General features: G+C 42.9%; 1 protein-coding gene across 7 annotated transcripts in view; it reads left to right on the top strand.

The window, feature by feature from the left end:
- ralgapa2 (Ral GTPase activating protein catalytic subunit alpha 2) overlaps positions 1-19,959 on the top strand; it is a 487,945-nt gene that overhangs the window by 232,432 nt on the left and 235,554 nt on the right. For 6 of the 7 annotated variants that reach the window (XM_078230304.1, XM_078230302.1, XM_078230299.1 and 3 more), the window contains 5 exons: positions 4,961-5,019; positions 6,541-6,649; positions 10,846-10,956; positions 11,101-11,169; positions 11,268-11,405. In XM_078230304.1, coding sequence (XP_078086430.1) covers positions 4,961-5,019; positions 6,541-6,649; positions 10,846-10,956; positions 11,101-11,169; positions 11,268-11,405 — 486 coding nt within the window. The remainder of the gene's footprint in view (positions 1-4,960; positions 5,020-6,540; positions 6,650-10,845; positions 10,957-11,100; positions 11,170-11,267; positions 11,406-19,959) is intronic. The other variant, XM_078230301.1, reaches the window with a different exon arrangement.

Below are 19,959 nucleotides of genomic sequence, written 5' to 3'. Positions count from 1 at the left end.
ACGGAGGAGGAGGAGGGGGTGAGAGGAGGAGGAGGAGGAGGGGGTGGAGGAGGAGGAGGAGGAGGAGGAGGGGGTGAGAGAGGAGGAGGAGGAGGGGGTGAGAGGAGGAGGAGGAGGAGGGGGTGAGAGGAGGAGGAGGGAGGGGGTGAGAGGGGAGGAGGAGGAGGGAGGAGGGGGTGAGAGGGGGAGGAGGAGGAGGAGGAGGGGGTGAGAGGAGGAGGAGGAGGAGGAGGGGGTGAGAGGGAGGAGGAGGAGGAGGAGGGGGTGAGAGGAGGAGGAGGAGGGGGGGTGAGAGGAGGAGGAGGAGGAGGAGGGGTGAGAGGAGGAGGAGGAGGAGGGGGGTGAGAGGAGGAGGAGGAGGGGGTGAGAGGAGGAGGAGGAGGGGGGTGAGAGGAGGAGGAGGAGGGAGAGGGGTGAGAGGAGGAGGAGGAGGGGGTGAGAGGAGGAGGAGGAGGGGAGGGGTGAGGAGGAGGAGGGAGGAGGAGGGGGTGAGAGGAGGAGGAGGAGGGGGTGAGAGGAGGAGGAGGAGGGGGTGAGAGGAGGAGGAGGAGGAGGAGGGTGTGAGAGAGAGGAGGAAGGGGTGGGAGGAGGAGGAGGGGTGGGAGGAGGAGGAGGAGGGGGTGAGAGGAGGAGGAGGAGGGGGTGAGAGGAGGAGGAGGAGGGGGTGAGAGGAGGAGGAGGAGGGGGTGAGAGGAGGAGGAGGAGGAGGAGGGGGTGAGAGGAGGAGGAGGAGGGGGTGAGAGGAGGAGGAGGAGGAGGAGGGGGTGAGAGGAGGAGGAGGAGGAGGAGGAGGGGGTGAGAGGAGGAGGAGGAGGAGGAGGGGGGTGAGAGGAGGAGGAGGAGGAGGAGGGGGTGAGAGGAGAGGGAGGAGGAGGAGGAGGGGGTGAGAGGAGGAGGAGGAGGAGGAGGGGTGAGAGGCGGAGGAGGAGGAGGGGGTGAGGGAGGAGGAGGAGGGGGAGGGAGGGGTGAGAGGAGGAGGAGGGGAGGGAGGGGGTGAGAGGAGGAGGAGGGGGTGAGGGGGAGTGAGGAGGAGGAAGGGGGGGGAGAGGTGGAGTCATTCTGCTTGTTTTTAGTTTGGATGTATCTAGTGCTTTGTTTGTTTGCTTTAGGGCTGGTATATGAGGAAAGTTGATCCAATTTGACAATCAGTACAAATTGAAGAGGGATTAGTCGTGTGTAAGGAGCTCTGTAATTATCTTTCAGCAATGAGTTTTTTTTCCACTGTCAGCTATGATTGCCCATAACAACATTTCCATTTAACCATTGGTAGAGATGGAATAAAATGGTGTTAAGATATTTTCCATTACAATTTGTCAGTTTTGGCTCCCATGTTTAGAAATTTATTTTTTATTCCAACAATTGATTTGACTTGAATATTTTTGTGTTTTAATAATGAATCTCAATGTATATTTTATTCTGCATGCGGTGTAGCAGCAATTTAGTTTGATTCAATAACCTCGCCTTTGCAAGAAAAAAATAAAGACAATCACATGAATGGACAATACCTGGTAACTACTAGAAATGAATATTTGCTTGTTTCTGTCTTTAGAAATGTCGTTTGCATAGCCAAATGGCTCAACATTTTTTAATTTATGGGATGTGAACATAGAACAGTACAGCACAGAACAGGCCCTTCGGCCCACGATGTTGTGCCGAGCTTTATCTGAAACCAAGATCAAGCTATCCCACTCCCTATCATCTTGGTGTGCTCCATGTGCCTATCCAATAACCGCTTAAATGTTCCTAAAGTGTCTGACTCCACTATCACTGCAGGCAGTCCATTCCACACCCCAACCACTCTGAGTAAAGAACCTACCTCCTATATCTCCCACCATGAACCCTATAGTTATGCCCCCTTGTAATAGTTCTATCCATCCAAGGAAATAGTCTTTCAACGTTCACTCTATCTATCCCCTTCATCATTTTATAAACCTCTATTAAGTCTCCCATCAACCTCCTCCGCTCCAGAGAGAACAGCCCTAGCTCCCTCAACCTTTCCTCATAGGACCTACCCTCCAAACCAGGCAGCATCCTGGTAAATCTCCTTTGCACTCTTTCCAGCGCTTCCACATCCTTCTTATAGTGAGGTGACCAGAACTGCACACAATATTCCAAATGTGGTCTCACCAAGGTCCTGTATAGTTGCAGCATAACCCCACGGCTCTTAAACTCCAACCCCCTGTTAATAAAAGCTAACACACTATAGGCCTTCTTCACAGCTCTATCCACTTGAGTGGCAACCTTTAGAGATCTGTGGATATTGACCCCAAGATCTCTCTCTTCCTCCACAGTCTTCAGAACCCTACTTTTGACCCTGTAATCCACATTTAAATTTGTCCTACCAAAATGAATCACCTCACATTTATCAGGGTTAAACTCCATCTGCCATTTTTCAGCCCAGCTTTGCATCCTATCTATGTCTCTTTGCAGTCTACAACAGCCCTCCAGCTCATCCACTACTCCACCAATCTTGGTGTCATCAGCAAATTTACTGATCCACCCTTCAGCCCCCTCCTCTAGGTAATTAATAAAAATCACAAATAGCAGAGGACCAAGCACTGATCCCTGTGGCACTCCGCTAGCAACCTGCCTCCAGTCCGAAAATTTTCCATCCACCACCACCCTCTGTCTTCGATCAGATAGCCAGTTACCTATCCAATCGGCCAACTTTCCCTCTATCCCACACCTCCTTACTTTCATCATAAGCCGACCATGGGGGACCTTGTCAAACGCAAGTGTGGTCGTTGCTGACAACACCAGCATTTATTGCCTTTGAGAAGGTGTTCATGAGCCACTCTTTTGAACTGCTTCAGTCCATGCAGTGAAGATGCCCCACGGTATTGTTCGAGTTCCAGGATTTTGCCCCAGTGACGATGAAGGAATAGCAATGCATTTTTTTAGGTTGGGGTGGTGTGTGACTTGCAAGGGAGGTGATGGTGTTACTATACGCTGTGTCCCTCTAGGCGCTGGAGGTCTCAGATATGGAGGTGTCTCAGAAGGAGCCTTGGCAAGCTGCTATTGTCCATCTTGTCGACGTCACATTCATCAACTTTTATTTGTACAGCTCCTTTTAATGTCATGTTCCACGATCTTTCACAGACAAGATATCAAACAATATTTGACGTTGATTTATTTTAATAGAAACATTTCTATCTCGCTGTGACAGCTTTAATAGTTGGAACCTAAAAGTGAAAAATGAAGCCTTTAAGCACTGTCACTACCTGCAACCTTTGTTTGTGAATATTTTAACCATCTCCAGATGAGGTATACTTGGTAGGAGGCAAGTGACATGGTTTATTTGACCGTGGCCCCCTGATTAAGGGTTGGTGCTTAAATATCAGGACCTAGACCTATTCCAGATGTGAGAAAATTCAGCTGTTCAAAAAGAACAAATTGAATATTTCTTACCAATGTGCATTCAGTTTCTGGCTGGCTTCATGGGTATAAAGCTGATTTCAGTGCAACTCTTAAGGGTACAAGTATGTCGCCAAGGTGCAGCATATTGGTGATGAAGCCCTGAGTTAAAGAGGAATCCTTGGGTGACTTCTGAGGTGAAGATGTAGGGGTGGGAAATGAAGACGTTGCTAGAGATACCCTTGGTTGTCGTGAGGAAAGGTAATAGAGGAAACAAGTAGATCAATCCTAGTAAATATAACATATAGGAGAGGTGCTGGAAGAGGATGCGGTCAACTATGTCAAAGGTTTCCGGAAAGGGGTAAATTCTTGGCTTCTACCCTGACCGGAGTTGACATTCTGGTTAGTGAGAGAGAAAATCTTAAATTTAAAGACTCATCAACAAAGCTTAAATAAGAGTTATGATGTGAATGTTGAATGTTGGAAGGAGACCATTATGTTGAGCTGAGGTGAAACTCTACGATCAAAGCTGGTTTTCAGGTTATTCTCCTACTTCCTGTATATTTATATGCTTCAATTCTGCTTTACCAGACGAGATATTAGTGCAAGGAGAGCAATATAACTTGATGCCAATGACTCGTACTGCTGATGATAGATTCTGCAGTCAGCTGCCACTTGCAGTAACTCGCAGGCACATCATTCTGAAATATACATCTTGGGACACTGTCGAACCTTGAGCATAGGAAAGCAGATTGAATTCTCATTTATATACAATGATTCAGTCTGCTGGAGCTACTGTGTTTTTATTATGTGTAATGTTTTTGAGTGTTTTATATTGATGTGCGCAGGTGGTAAGCAGTGTTTGATTACTGACATTTTAATTTGAAAAACTATTTACCCATCAGCATTTGTCTGTCCTGGATGTTACTTAGAAGAAGAAGAAAGCTGCCATGGTTTCTTCACTTTCTGAATTCTCTTAATATTTTTATTTTGGTTTAAAATGTTACATTGATCCTCAGAGGATTCCTATTAACTTCATACTACAAAGGTTTATGAAAAAAATGAGGGAAATAACTGTTGGAAATGGAACTTATAACATAAATATAATTTTCATCATAGGATTTGAATCAAGTTAGTGGTCATTAGTGCACTTTGCAGTTTTAAGTGATTTGATCTGTCAAATAATTGCCTTTGGTCATGTGCTTTCATGAAGGCATCTGTTCTTATGGCCATTTGACTGCTCAATGTCAATTGCTTCCTTCAAAGCACTTTTTGTTTTAATTGACATTTTTGAGTCCAATACTCTTATGTATTTACCTTTTGGCAGGAATATCAACTGCTGATAGCTGCAAAAGGACCAGTTCCTCAATATGCTAAATTCCTATTTCCAAAACATGTGTTTCTAATTTTAAAGATGCATTTTTAAATTTTATTTTGGCTTTGTGAATGTTTAAAAAGAGGCTTCATGTGTTCTTTGATATTGTCAAAATGTACTGACTAACCTTCAAATTGAGTTTTAAGTACAATATTGTTGTCCCTGTATATCATACTAAAAATAAGTTGAAAGTGTTATGCTAAAATATTGCCACCTTCTGATCTATTTTAGGATTATTTGATAAACATTCTGATGAAAAATGCAAGGAATGAGACCTGTGAGACTGCACGGTAAGTATAATCATTTTAATTTTGAGTTCCTTAAATGTTGTGCTTAGTGAGAAATATCATGGAATATTTGTTTCACTGAGGTCTAAGGTGAGTCTTAGACTGGTTCTTGTTAAAGAACTTGTTACAGACTTATCACTCATCTAGATCAGAAATCAACAGGACTGATTGTAAAACTGTCTCAGAATTTTCAAATTGACCCAATTGCAGTCTTTTTGTATCAGTAAATTAAGATGGGATTTAGCATAGTTTTTTTCTAATAGAAAATACTGTGAAGCCACAGAGAAGGTTAACATGATATTGCTTTAACTACATATGCAGAATTTCATAGAAACCATCTTAATACATTCACATAATACAGAATCAGCGAATGGGTACAGCATAGGAGGAGGCCATCAGTCAGTTGTGTCTGCTGGCTCTCTGAAGGAGCAATTCATCTAGGCCTCACTCCTGCCACCTCCCAGTAGCCTGCACATTCTTACTTTTTAGATAATAATCCAATTCACTCATCAATGCCTTGACTGAATCTGCCTCCACCACTGTCTCAAGTAGTTCATTCCTGATTCTGATCACTCGAGATGAAAAGGTTTTCCCTCATGTTGCCATTGCTCCTTTCACTAATTACCTTTAATCTGTATCCTCTGGTTTTCAATCCTTCCACCAGTGGAAGCAGTTTCTCCCTTTCCACTCTGTCCAGACCCCTCATGATTTTAGAAAACCTTTATCGAATCACTTTTCAATCTTCTCTTCTCCAAGAAATGCAACCCCAACTTCTCCAATCTGCCGACGTAAATGAAGTTTCTCATCCCTGGAACCCTTCTTGTGAATCTATTCTGCACCCTTTCTAACGTTTTCACATCCTTCCCAAAGTGTGTTGTCTGGAACTGGATGCAATACTCAAGCTGAGGCAGGTATAGGTAAATGCATTGGCCTTGTATATTTACTTAACAAAAACCTACCACTATTTAAGAGTCAAGGAAGTAAATGATCAAAACAAACCCACTCTTGCACTACTTTTTGTCTCACTGTTCCCAATAAACGCACAGTAAGATTAAAATGTATATGTATAGATGATGCAGATATGAGAATTGAGATCACATGTCCAAGAACAGTCCATTGCATTTATCAGTAAATAAAAAATGTAATTAACTATACTTGGATTCTCAATTGGCCATGTGGCTTGTGCCTAACATATTGAATGGTATTGCGTTAGCATTGTTTCCATATGGAACAGTGTCAAAGCATTCATTGAGATCAAATTGGTGTGGGGTAGGCTCAATTGCCTCACTCCATTGAGTTGCTGGTTTTAGTAGCGGTGATATGGAGAAGATCGAGCAAAGGTCTGGGACTTCGCTATGCAAGAGGAAAAATTGTCACCAGATGCACCTTGTCACAGTTGAGTCTGCCTGCTCATTAATTTGGTGAGTGGCCTAAGAAGAACAAGGAGAGGGGAAAAAAAGTGAAGGTATCACAAAAGGAAACATTGAATCTAATCTGACCAAAATTGTATTGTTTTTGATTTAGATGTATAGCGATGTGTAGCCTTGGAATCTGGATTAGTGAGGAGCTGGTACAGTCTACAAACCATGCGCAGGTTCAGGACGCACTGAACGTGTTGGGTGTGACACTGAAGGTAATTACGAATTCTGACTGGGTGACTTAGTCATTTAAAAGTTTGCTTACAGGAATGAGCAAATGGAACCAAAACAAACTACATCCCTCTTCTCTGCTGCCAGTGTATGATGTTTTGTAAACCAGATTTAAATTCAATATTACTGCAGAAAAGCAAGTCTATGCGGGGGAATAAAATTATTGTGAATCAATATCTGTGATAACTAACCCCAAATATTTTTCTGTCCCTGTGAAAGAAATGTAGTTATGTTTTATAGCTGTGTAAGTATATTTGATCATTTTTTCGATACATGAGGAAATTGCTTCACAAAAATATGAATATTTTAGGCAAGTAAACCTATCTCTGATTGAATTCAGGCAAGAGGGATCTGGAACTAGTACTGGATCTTGCTGCAGGACACTTGTGCCTATTTTTTGTTCTCACTCATTTTGAGCAGAACCCTAATTAAATAAGTCGGGAGCCAGGGATCTCCTTTTGCCAATGTTCAGCAGACAGCAGAAGGATGAGGTCTGAAGCAGTCTGTATCTGTATGCACAAGACTTGACAACATTCAGGCTTGGACTGATAAGTGGCAAGCAACATTTGCACTACGCAAGTAGACTTCAGTGGTTCAAGAAGATGGCCCCTTATTCCCTTAAGGGCAATGAGGGATGGGAAATAAATGTTGGCCTGGCCAGCGACACTTGCATCCAATGAACGAATAAAAAAAAAGAAAATGCAAAATAAGATGATGAACTATCAAAAACCAAACACTGAAGAAGAGCTGAATAAACCTAAAGAATGGAAATTTTAAAAAACTCAATTGCAACTAAAATAAGTGTGTAAGGTATAGAGAGAGATCCCAGAATATAATACTCTGTGAGACAGTGGATATCCCAACCCATCTCGCGAAAGATTGTTGACCAATTCTGACCTACAAGGTATGAACCATAGTTCTTTAATTAAGTCTGAGAGTTTATTCAGTATCACAAAGAAATACGAAGTTAATATTTAACAACGACAATCGATGTACAGTGGGATTTTTCTCTGACAGTTCCTGCTTCCGAGTTCTCTGGGGCAGTCTTCTCTCTTTGTGTTTTGATGATGGTATGTTTTCTTTCTCTAATGTGCCAACAATATCTTGCATCTCCTTTCTTTTATCCCCATCGATGGACCCTTGCCAATACCATATTGGGACATTGTTTGTCCTGGCCAATATGAGTTGATCAAGTTAAGACCGTTGATACTCCATGGGCCCTTTATGCCCCATCACATAGGCAGCTACAAATGCTTCCCTTTTTTCCAAAAGTTTGGAGATTTAGAGTTCTGTTAACTTTTGCAGTTCTGCAGTTTCACATTAGTCTCATATTTCCTTTCTGCAAGCAAATGCCAAGTCTGATTTTTCTGGTTCCAAGTCTTATCTCCCCTATTGATCTTAGACAAAAGTTTTAACAGAGAATAGGTTTGAAAAACTATTTCATAATGAAGAAAGCATTAACTCAAACAGACTTTAAAATATTGATGCGCATAATTTCAGATTAGTTCTTTTTAAAATTTACTTGTTCATGGGATGTGGACATCATTGGCTCGGCCAGCAGGTATTGCCCATCCCTAATTGCTCTTGAGCATGCGGTGATGAACCGCCATCTTGAACTACTGCAGTATGTGGTGAAGATACACCTACAGTGCCGTCAAGAAGGGAGTTCCAGGATTTTGATCCAGTGACAGTGAAGGAACAGTAATATAGTCCCAAGTCAGGACAGTGTGTGGCTTTGAGGGGAACTTGCAAGTGGTTCCAATGCATCTGCTGCCCTTTTCCTTTTAGGTGGTATCAGTCACAGGTTTGGAAGGTGCTGTCGAAGGAGGCTTGGCAAGTTACTGAAGTGCATCTTGTATATTATACGCACTACTGCCACTATACGTCGGCGATGGAAGGGCCATATGAGACAAAACAGTCATAACTATCTCTCGGCTAATTGTTACAGCACCTGGGGTTTCTCGGGGGTCCAATATCTTCAGTTGCTTTATCAATGACCTTCCCTCTGTTCAAAGATCAGAGCTGTCTCTGTTTGCTGATCAGCTCCATTTGCAATTCTCAAACAATGAAGCAATGTATGCCCACATGAAGCAGGGCCTGGCCTGGACTGCACCCCAATTTGGGCTGATGAATTTGAAGTTACATTTGTGTCACACAATTGCTGGGCAAAGACCACTTGCAGCAAGTCAGGGTCTGTCGTCTGTGACATTCATTGACATTAACATTGCCAAGTTCTCGACCATCAACATCCTGGGGTCATCATTGACCAGAAACTGAACTGGATCAGCTCATGCAAATACTGTGGCTCCGAGTACAGGTCAGAAACTGGGTATCCTGTGGTGAATGGCTTATTTCCTGGCTCCCCAAAGTATTTCCACCATCAATAAAGCACAAGTCAGGTGTATGAAGGAATGCTTTCACCTTTCCTGAATGTTGCAGCAATAACAACATTTGGAAGCTCAACACCATCCAGGACATAGCTTTAATCCAGGGTTGGCACCCATTTACCACCTAAAACTTGCATTCCTTCCACCTCCAGCATACTTTGGCTAATGTGTACAAGATGCACTGTAGTAACTCGGAAGACTCTTCATACTTTTCATAACTCCTAAATGCACATCTTCTCCACCTCATCCTCTACCACGTTGAGGGACAAGGGCAGTAGGTTTGTGGGAGCATCATCAGATGCACATTCCTCTTCAAGTCGCACATCCCAACTTGAACATAGGTTGCCATTCCTTCACTGGATTTTCATAATTTTCATATACATACAGTTTTATGTTTTTTGGAGTAGAGAAGAACAGTTAACGAACCAAATTTGGTTCCAGCTAATTAATACTAGAAAAGTAAAGAGTTTATTTTAATTTTTTTGTGTGTGTGTATGGATTTGGATATGGTGAACGCAATTAGAAACAGTTCCGGGTGTGTACCTTATCAAAATAGATGCTTTTTTTTAGTTTTGTAATAAAATGTAATGTTTCAAAAAATGCTGTAAGAATGTAAGAAATCGGAGCAGGTGCATAGCATACAATCCCTTGAGTCTGCTCTGCCTTTCATTAGGATCGGACTGATCATTGACCTCAGGTCCAATCTTCCACCCAATCTACATATCCATAACTAAGTTCAATTAGTGTATATTTCTTGAGGCTCCTGAAGGGTTACACAAGACTGACATTCTTCATGTCCATGATCTTCAACCCTTCTAAAGTGTGGTACATCAAGAAATGAAGTAACTGACTATATAACTTTGTTATTTTTATGCATTTGCAAAATATAAAAGCTGAGTTCATAAAACAAAATTTGCTTTGATGTGTTTTTAATTTTTTGTGTTGCCTAATAGAATGTGAATTTCTGCGTTATAACCATTAAGCTTCACTATATTTGTTAACATTTATATAAAGGTGATGTTGAATTTGATTGTTATGAAGGTGCAACTTCTAATTAGCCTCCTTGAGCTAGTGGCTGTTTGGACAGCCATTTGCAAGCCTGCAGATCTGACATTATTACAGTTGAAAATTGGATCCCCTTCATAGATGGGGTCATTACTTAACCTACTGACGCACAGAGGAAGAATTCTTTCATTGTGAAGTGCACACTCTTTGCTTTGCACTCAGATGTTCTGAGAAGCTGACAATATGTAGGAATCAATACTTGAAGACAGGCACAGAAGCATATCAGCTCTTGATGCTTGAATGTTGCCTATATATAATGGCCACCTGTGGTGACCTGAGCATCAGTAATGACAAATGTTAAACACTGATTATTTGTAAAGCCATTTCCTTTCTGAGATTATTCATCTCGTTGATGTATGTTTGCTCCTTCTTGAGCAAGGTTATGTGAAGTTATAGATCTGATAAGTTTTCCAGTGTGCTTTCAGTTAGTCTGCATATGAAGTATTCTTTATATGTTTTTACCCTTCCATTGGGCCGAAGGGCCAGTTTCCATGCTGTAAACCTCTATGACTCTGTGACATTGTGCAATTAGTCTTGTATTTTTAGTGTTCTTTAATTACTGATGTACCTCTCAAGCAAACTCACCCGTACTTAACTCTTAAGCTCATTCTCTCTCTTCCCCCTGCCCCCCCAGTGGCCATCTCGAGGTTAGATTGTGGTGATTGTTGACTATTTGTGTAAAATATAGTTGTGGTATATGTTTTTACTGGCTTGTGGTTTGTCTCCAGTTTTCAAACAAAGTGGTTGCTGAAGTGGCTTGTGACATGCTAAAGCTGTTGGTTACACATATGGAAAGGCTTAAGAAGTATGAATCCCAGCTCCCCAAGAAAATTGCTGAGGCAAGTCAATTTCCTTTCGTGGTTGTTTGAGGATACAGAAATCACGCTATCTTTCTGTGTTAATTAGATTGAGGGAAGTATGAATTAAACCTGCATATGATGTGTGTGCTTTAATAAAACCGAATATTTACATTTTAAATTCAGATCCTTGTTGCCACTATTGCATTTCTCCTGCCAAGTGCAGAACATTCATCTGTGGATGCTGATAAACGGGTGAGCATGAGGTTGTACGTTACTAGTTTTCAGTTGCATGGTAACACTTCAGAGTGAAACTAATGCACAGCACTGCATTATATTTTCTTCCTTTTTAGTTAATAGTATCTCTGTTGCTCTGCCTTTTGGATTGGTGCATGGCAATGTCAGTGGATGCCCTGTTGGAACCTATTAGTGCAACTTTGATGGAAGATCAAATGGCACGCAAAGCACCTTTGCTAGACTATATCTACAGGGTATGTATATCTTTATTGTCTAATTGAAATAACTAGCAAAAGTGAGAGATTATTGAATAATGACAAAATACACAGGTTGCTAATGAACTCCTAAAATAATAAATCCTCCCCCCCCCCCCGCCCCCCCCAACAACAAATTACAATCATGACTTGATCACATGCATCACCTTCCTGGTTTATTTCGGGTATAAATATTGATACTTTGCAAAAATGTACAAAAGTGAGTGTAATTACAGCTGATCTGTCTGAACAGGAGCAATGTTAGACCTTCTTAATTGTCTTAAACCTGTTGCATTTGTTAATATCTGCAGCACCCAGCCAGAGCTTAAAATTTCCCAAGTTGTTCATCGATCACATTGCCATTTCATAAACTCCAGCATGGTCCTTTTTAATATTTTAAATAGTGGTGTACCGTACATTGAAGATTCATTGTTGGGGCACAGAGCTCAGTACATGCAGTTGAGCATTCCTGATGAGGAGTAAAATTTGGGTGGTGGCAATTGCAAAATTATTCTCTATCGCAGCAACAGCACACCATGATTGAAACCTGAAATGCAAGCAAAGTTTTGATCATAATGCACGTGATCGACTTGGTTGAATCATAGATGCTTATTGCAGGCATGGCCAATGCTTTCAGTGTTAAAATGCCTGGTATGAACTCTGTTTTCTTGTACTTAGCTTTAGCATTTGTAAATTAGCATTGAAATGGGGATAATTGCAATCCTTATGGCAGTGTTAGTCTAATGACTGTTAAAATAGCTCCACAACAAACAAAAGCAGTTTCAAAATGTACCATATTCAAAGGCTTAATGCTGATAGTAACCTTTCTGTCTGTTAGATTTAAGGTTAGAATGTAGATCAGCCAGGGAGGATTTGTCCTAAAGCTAAAGTGAGCATAGACAACCTTGGTTCGCAAAGCAAGGGCGCAGAGAAACTCCCTCTGATTTGGAACTCCACGTAATTAATAATGCTACTAATTAATAATAATAGTGCACAGGGATAAGAAATGTGGGAGGTAGAAGTTTTGCACAACATCAGGATGTCTTGAACTTGATATGCAGCATTGGTGCTGCTTTGGATGGCTTGCGTGTGACATTTTCAGTGTAAGCAATATTTGTATCCTTGTCTTCAAAACTGCTTAACTGTGCTCCTTTTACTACCGTTTTCATGTCCAACATGGACACCACAGTTATCCATGCAAATGTAAACAACTTGGATGCTTGAAATCCTGTGTGTGACCTTTTTGTAAGTAAGAAAATAGCCCTAGCAAAACGTTGCTATTTGATTTTCTGGCTTGTCTTGTGAACCCACATGTGTGCTCCATCATGTAGCATAATGAATTAATGCATCAAACTACAAAAGTACGTACCTTAGCAAGAAGAGAATGTTGACTTGAGGAACAGCACATTACAAAAGATATCTCAATACGAGTACTATTTCCTGTTGCAGTTCAATATGGGGGGGGGCTCTAAATTGGACAGGGCCTAAGATGTATGCTGGGATCACAAGGTGCTTGGTGGCAGCTCAGATTGCTGACATGAAATCTAAAACTGCTACCATCATGACTGCAGATTACAGTGTATAAATGGCTTGCAGGGTATCACAACAATACAGCAATCTGTTCTGCAGCAAATTACTCGTATCGGTGAAGCACACAAGGATGATTTCTTTATAGTCTGGGCAGAAAGGGACTGTCCAGCTTGCTACCTTCAGCCCTCATCTTCCTGCTGCTCCTCAGCTGTTCGCTGTATGACGAGGCCTATTGTCTCATGATGGTGCAGCATGCAGCAGAACATCACAAATCTTGATGCCCACTCTACTGAGCTCTGCAGGGCTCCTCCAGAACCGTGCAGGCAAAGGAAGCAATGTTTCAACATGCTAATGGTATATTTTATTACTTTTAATATGGCAGCATGATTTCCATTGCACATGTGTGCAGGTAGTTTGTGTTTTGTATTTTGAGCTATCAGCTATGTTGACAACAGATAGTCATTGTTGCCTAGTAGCCATCCTTTAGTTTGCCATTGTGGCTCAAAGGCAGCTGGTACAACAAACCTCTGAAGAATGCCAGGTATGTGAATACAGGACATTGATCTGCATGTTACACTGCCTGTGGTCGCACATCAGCTGGACAATGAGGGAGTCGACTCCCTTTCAATTCTGTTATATGGCAGAGTTAGCACACTGATTGCAAAGTGATTTGCGTGTAGTCATCGGCACTCTGCACCATGGGAGAGCTTGCAATTCTAGTTAAGTCATGTGCTTACTCCACTTGCTTGTCTCTGACACGAGAGGAGCGCTCTGTCCTTGATGCAACAAAGTGCAAATATCTTCATTTCAAGCCTGGATGGAGCTACATGCATAAAGTTCATGGTCGTGGTTATCTTCACAGCACTGGCAAATGTGATTCTTGCCCTGTTGAGTTTGCACATTGTTCCTCACTGGGATTGAATTCGAAGAATTGCTCAATGAGCATCCTGAGTGGCTATGTCCTCCTCCAGCTCCTCCTTCGCAACTCATTGCCTTGTTGTGCTCTGCATGGCCCTCTGTTCATTCTTCAAATTATGCTGTATAACAAGGGGAATTCTTACCAGTGCATCTATTTCTGGGCACAGCTGATTTGTGCAGAAGCCTTGAACTCAGCATAAACTCTTTCAGCACCTGCCAAGCCACTCCCTGTACATTTTTGTGCAACTTGAAACAATTAACAAAAGCACAAAACACTGGTAGAGTTGAAGCAACAGAAGAATTTAGCAACTAGCAATTGACTTAAAGCAGCTGTTGAACATGTGTTCAGCCATTCAAGATTAAGAGAATGCAGTAGTGTTGAGCTTCAAATGATGGGGATCATGATCTGCTCACTCTGCCTACTTAGGTGGACATTCACGGTGTGCACGCTGCTGCCAATTTGTCATCTGATACAATTTGCCACTTGTTCACAAAAATCTTTCCCGTCTCTATTAGGTTTGTCTTCGCTTGTTTTTAGTTTGTCGCTTCTTTCTCCCAATCCAGTCTTTGAAAAGGCTGACGGGTATATCAACACTAACTTGAACTTGGTTTAATCAAGAGCATTTGCCTCTTGATGTAGCCACTTACTATTGAGATTGTCTCAGCAGTTCGTTTAAGGGTCAGAGTGTGTAGCAAGCGTAACCAATTTCTTTAAATTATTGGAATGTCGAGATGCAATACATAGTGTGGGTCCCACTAGCACAAGACAACATAACTAGCTCCAGAACACACTTTCTCACCTGTTGGTGTGGAAATTCCCAAACAGTGATCAGTTTAAATAGACCATAAATAATGAGAAGAATCATAATAAACGGGCAGTGGTGCGGAACAAGTATCGTTCAAAAATACAAAATTTTTTTTTAAATCGTTGTACTTTCAGAAGCGTTTTTAATTCCTGCCAATTGTGACAGAATCACGATGTTGAAATATCACCGCCAAAATGCAAGACAGTTTTTTTAAAAAATACCTTTTTATTTTGAAAAGTAATGAAGCAGAGTAATTCTGCTACTGGCAGTGCTATTTTTGATATGTTGGGCTGCAACTATTCATTGTCACTTAGCTTCTCATAACACACCAGTTGACTTGGAGGGAGATGTGCTAAACGACAGATGGTGAAATTTGAATTCAATAAAAACCTGGAATTAAAAAGTGTAATGACCACAAAACCATTGTCAATTGTTGTTTAAAAACCCATCTGGTTCACTAATGTCCTTTAGGCAAGAAAATCTAAGGTCCTTACCTGGTTTGGCCTACATGTGACTCCAAATCCATAGCAATGTGGTTGACTTTTAAATGCCCTCTGAAATGCCCAGCATACCACTCAGTTCAAGGGCAGTTAGGGATGGCCAATAAATGCTGGCCCAGCTAGTGATGCTCACATTCCTTGAATGAATTAACAAAAAAGTTATTTATTTTCTTCAAATTTATCTTTTGAGTACACTTTCAAGGGATAAGGTTGTGTTCACATTTGAAATAATGTAGAATTTATGGTGCCATTTAGAAAGCTTAAAAAAAATGTGGTGATATACTGGTGTGTATTTCTAGCTTCTGGAACCCAGAACCTTGGGTTGGTGATGGTATTTGATGGGTATGAACTGACAAGATGGCACAAGTCACAAATAGCACTTTAATGGAATGAACATACACTGCTAAGTGTATAGCTCAGCTGACTGAGGACCCATTTTAATTGTTTTGACCCTGAGTACACATGTCTCGCGTGTGTCAACAGATTAGGAGAGTGCACAGTTTTGGTTAAAGCTTTGCTTCCTACTGTGGAAACATCTAAGAAGATCACGAAAATAAAGTTATGATCGGCAGTGCAGTGCTCGAAAGGATGGTGGCCGCAAATTCAGTCGGGAAGTAGGATAGATATCTGAAAAGGAGAATTTGCAGAGCTATGGGGGAGAAGTAAGCGAGCGGAATGTACTGAGAGCCCTCTCAAAGAGCCAGCATGGGCACGGTGGACTGCCTTTGTCGGTAATGTTCTATAATTCAATGACATTTAAAGGCTACATCAGCTGCACTGTACAGTTCTCGTGGTGAGCTTGTATGTTCAATTTCTCAGTTTCATCATTTACATTAATATATTTATATCTGATCATATATTCAAGCTTCCATATTATGTTAAATTAATCAGCTAACACTTTTTTGCTAGTTTCAAATTACTTTTGAACCATAATCTTGGTCTTTGGAAAAATTATTTTCAGTTCTGTAAGCAAGAGTTTTTATTAGTCTGAAGTGTGATAAATTGTCTGGTGGTCTCATTATATTTCTAAATCAGATTACCCGTATCTAATTTCTTTATGTACTTTCTGTCATTGCATAAAAACCAATCGTACTTTCCAATTTTACTCCGAGCTTGCAACATTCAGAACATAGTATAGCTACTTATGTTTTTGTTTTGTGTGGAAAGCTGTCAGCAATCATCATAGTTACTCCTCTGAAACTGACGGCAACTTCATGGACATTCAGAAGTTACTGTCTGTGATTCTTTGCTTCTCTGTAGTCTGTTCTCTGAATAGAACTTTTAAAATTAATTTTCAAGCATTTCATAAATCTAAAATGTCAGCCATGTGTTTAACCCAGTGAAGGCATATCACATTCATAACTTTAAATATGGAGTCTGTTTTGGTATGGAAGTTTCTGGAACTGATTTTTATTTAAAATGGACACCAATGAGCTGTTAAGATGGTTGCTTAAGATCAAAGAACAAAGAAAATTACAGCACAAGCCCTCCAAGCCTGCACCGACCATGCTGCCTGATTTAACTAAAACCGCCTACCCTTCCGGGACCATATCCCTCTATTCCCATCCTATTCATGTATTTGTCAAGACGCCCCTTAAAAGTCATCACCGTATCCGCTTCCATTACCTCTCCCAACAACGAATTCCAGGCACCCAACACCCTCTGTGTAAAAAATCTGCCTCGTACATCTCTTTAAAACTTGCTCCTCGCACCTTAAACCTGTGCCCCTTAGTAATTGACTCCACCCTGAGAAAAAGCTTATGACTATCCACTCTGTCCATGCCCCTCATAATCTTGTAGACTTCTATCAAGTCGCCTCTCAACCTCTGTCATCCCAGTGAGAACAAACCAAGTTTCTCCAACCTCTCCTCCGAGCTAATGCCCTCCATACCAGACAACATCCTGATATATCTTTTCTGCACCCTCTCCAAAGCCTCCACATCCTTCTGGTAGTGTGGCGACCAGAATTGAACACTGTGGGCCCAATGTTAACATTGCGTCCAAAAACGTGGTAAAGTCAGGTGCATGCATTTAAATTGAATTAAATTTTAAATTGAATTAATGAACTGCCCGCCCAACTTTATCAGCATCTCCCCCTTTACGATCTGGAATCGCACCAAAATGAACCTGCTGAATAAAAGTCTGAATCAGGCGCTTCAGCTGCTGAAGAGGTGAGTTCAGAGCTTCCAACGGCTCTCTGACTCAGATCAGTGGTGGAGGGAGGAGGGAGGTGGGCCAGATCGTTCTCTGGCTGGGAGTGGGGGGAGGGGAGTGAGGCCAGATCATTCTCTGGTTGGGGGGGAAGGGGGAAGAGGAGGAGGCAGGTCAGATGTATCTCTGGTGGGTGGGGGGGGGGGGGGGCTGATTGTTGTCTGGCGGGGGGAATTGGGAGGCGGGTCAGATGTTCCTTTGGGGGGTGGAGGGAGTGAGTGAGGCCAGATCGTTCTTTGCGGGGGCGGGAAGAAGAGAGGAAGGAGGCGGGTAAGATGTATCTCTGGTGGGGGGGGCAGATGTATCTCTGGTGGGGGAGGGGGTGGGGGGGCAGATGGATCGCTGGTGGGGGAGGGGAGCAGATGGACCTCTGGTGGGAGGGGCAGGGGGATTCGCTGCCACTCTGTGGGTGATCGTTAGGGGGCAGGGGGCCGTGATCAGTCTGGGTAGCGGGGGGAAGGGTGGATAAGGGGGACTGTGATGTCTGTGGGGGCCATCCTCCCGCTTTTCGCTCCCGGGCCGCTTTATCCGCTTTCTGCCGCCCGGGAGCGATCTGACACGGGCGTGCTTTTTCAAATTTGTTTCTAACTGCGCATGCGCAGTTCAGAGCTCCGAGCGTTTCAGGCGCGCGAAGCCCCGCCCACAGCGCGATTCAGACCCGCGGTTTCTTTTCAGGCTGAGTGCGTATGGGGACGCTTGAAAGCAGGTTTCCAAGTCTGATCTGAATTACGCCCAGATTCAACACTTAGAATGAAAATGGTAAAATCAGGCCCGATATTCCAAGTGCGGCCTAACTAAGGTTCTATAAAGCTGCAACATGACTTGCCAATTTTTAAACTCAATGCCCTGGCCAATGAAGGCAAGCATGCCGTGTGCCTTCTTGACTACCTTCTCCACCTGCTTTACCACTTTCAGTGACCTTCCCTTTGCCTATCAATGCTCTTAAGGGTTCTGCCATTTACTGTATATTTCCTATCTGTATTAGACCTTCCAAAATGCATTACCTCGCATTTGTCTGGATTAAACTCCATCTAGTAAGAAGTCTCACAACACCAGGTTAAAGTCCAACAGGTTTATTTGGTCGCAAAAGCCACAAGCTTTCGGAGCGCTGCTCTGCCGTCAGGTAAGTGGGAGTTCTGTTCACAAACAGGGCATATAAAGACACAAACTCAATTTACAAAATAATGATTGGAATGTGAGTCTTTACAGGTAATCAAGTCTTAAAGGTACAGACAATGTGAGTGGAGAGAGTGTTAAGCACAGGTTAGAGAGATGTGTATTGTCTCCAGACAGGACAGTTGGTGAGATTTTGCAAGTCCAGGCAAGTCGTGGGGGTTACAGATAGTGTGACATGAACCCAAGATCCCGGTTGAGGCCATCCTCATGTGTGCGGAACTTGGCTATCGGTCTCTGCTCAGCGACTCTGCGCTGTCATGTGTCGTGAAGGCCGCCTTGGAGAACATTTACCCGAAGATCAGAGGCCGAATGCCCGTGACCGCTGAAGTGTTCCCCAACAGGAAGAGAACACTCTTGCCTGGTGATTGTCGAGCGGTGTTCATTCATCCGTTGTCGTCGCGTCTGCTTGGTCTCCCCAATGTACCATGCCTCGGGACATCCTTTCCTGCAGCGTATCAGGTAGACAACGTTGGCCGAGTTACAAGAGTAGATACCGTGTTCCTGGTAGATGGTGTTCTCACACGAGATGATGGCATCCGTGTCGATGATCCGGCACATCTTGCAGAGGTTGGTGCGGCAGGGTTGTGTGGTGTCGTGGTCATTGTTCTCCTGAAGGCTGGGTGGTTTGCTGCAGACAATGGTCTGTTTTGAGGTTGTGCGGTTGTTTGAAGGCAAGAAGTGGGGGTGTGGGGATGGCCTTGGTGAGATGTTCATCTTCATCAATGACATGTTGAAGGCTCCGGAGAAGATGTCGTAGCTTCTCCGCTCCGGGGAAGTACTGGACGACGAAGGGTACTCTGTCCACCGTGTCCCGTGTTTGTCTTCTGAGGAGGTTGGTGCGATTTTTTGCTGTGGCGTGTTGGAACTGTCAATCGATGAGTCGAGCGCCATATCCTGTTCTTATGAGGGCATCTTTCAGCGTCTGGAGGTGTCTGTTGCGATCCTCCTCATCCGAACAGGTCCTGTGTATACGGAGGGCTTGTCCATAGGGGATGGCTTCTTTAACGTGTTTAGGGTGGAAGCTGGATAAGTGGAGCATCGTGAGGTTATTCGTGGGCTTGCGGTACAGTGAAGTGCTGAGGTGACCGTCCTTAATGGAGATGCATGTGTCCAAGAATGCAACCGATTCCGGAGAGTAGACCATGGTGAGTCTGATGGTGGGATGGGACTTGTTGATGTCATCATATAGTTGTTTCAGTGATTGTTCACCATGATTCCAAAGGAAGAAAATGTCATCGATGTATCTAGTGTATAGCATCGATTGAAGGTCCTGTGCAGTGAAGAGGTCTTGTTCGAACCTGTGCATGAAGATGTTGGCATATTGAGGTGCGAATTTGGTCCCCATGGCTGTTCCGTGTGTCTGGATGAAGAACTGGTTGTTGAAGATGAAGACATTGTGGTCCAGGATGAAGC

The sequence above is a fragment of the Mustelus asterias genome, chromosome 15 (assembly GCF_964213995.1).
Source record: "Mustelus asterias chromosome 15, sMusAst1.hap1.1, whole genome shotgun sequence".
Classification (NCBI taxonomy): Eukaryota; Metazoa; Chordata; class Chondrichthyes; order Carcharhiniformes; family Triakidae; genus Mustelus; species Mustelus asterias.
The sequence above is the reverse complement of the archived record's forward strand: the minus strand, read 5'-3'. Positions and strand labels throughout refer to the sequence as shown.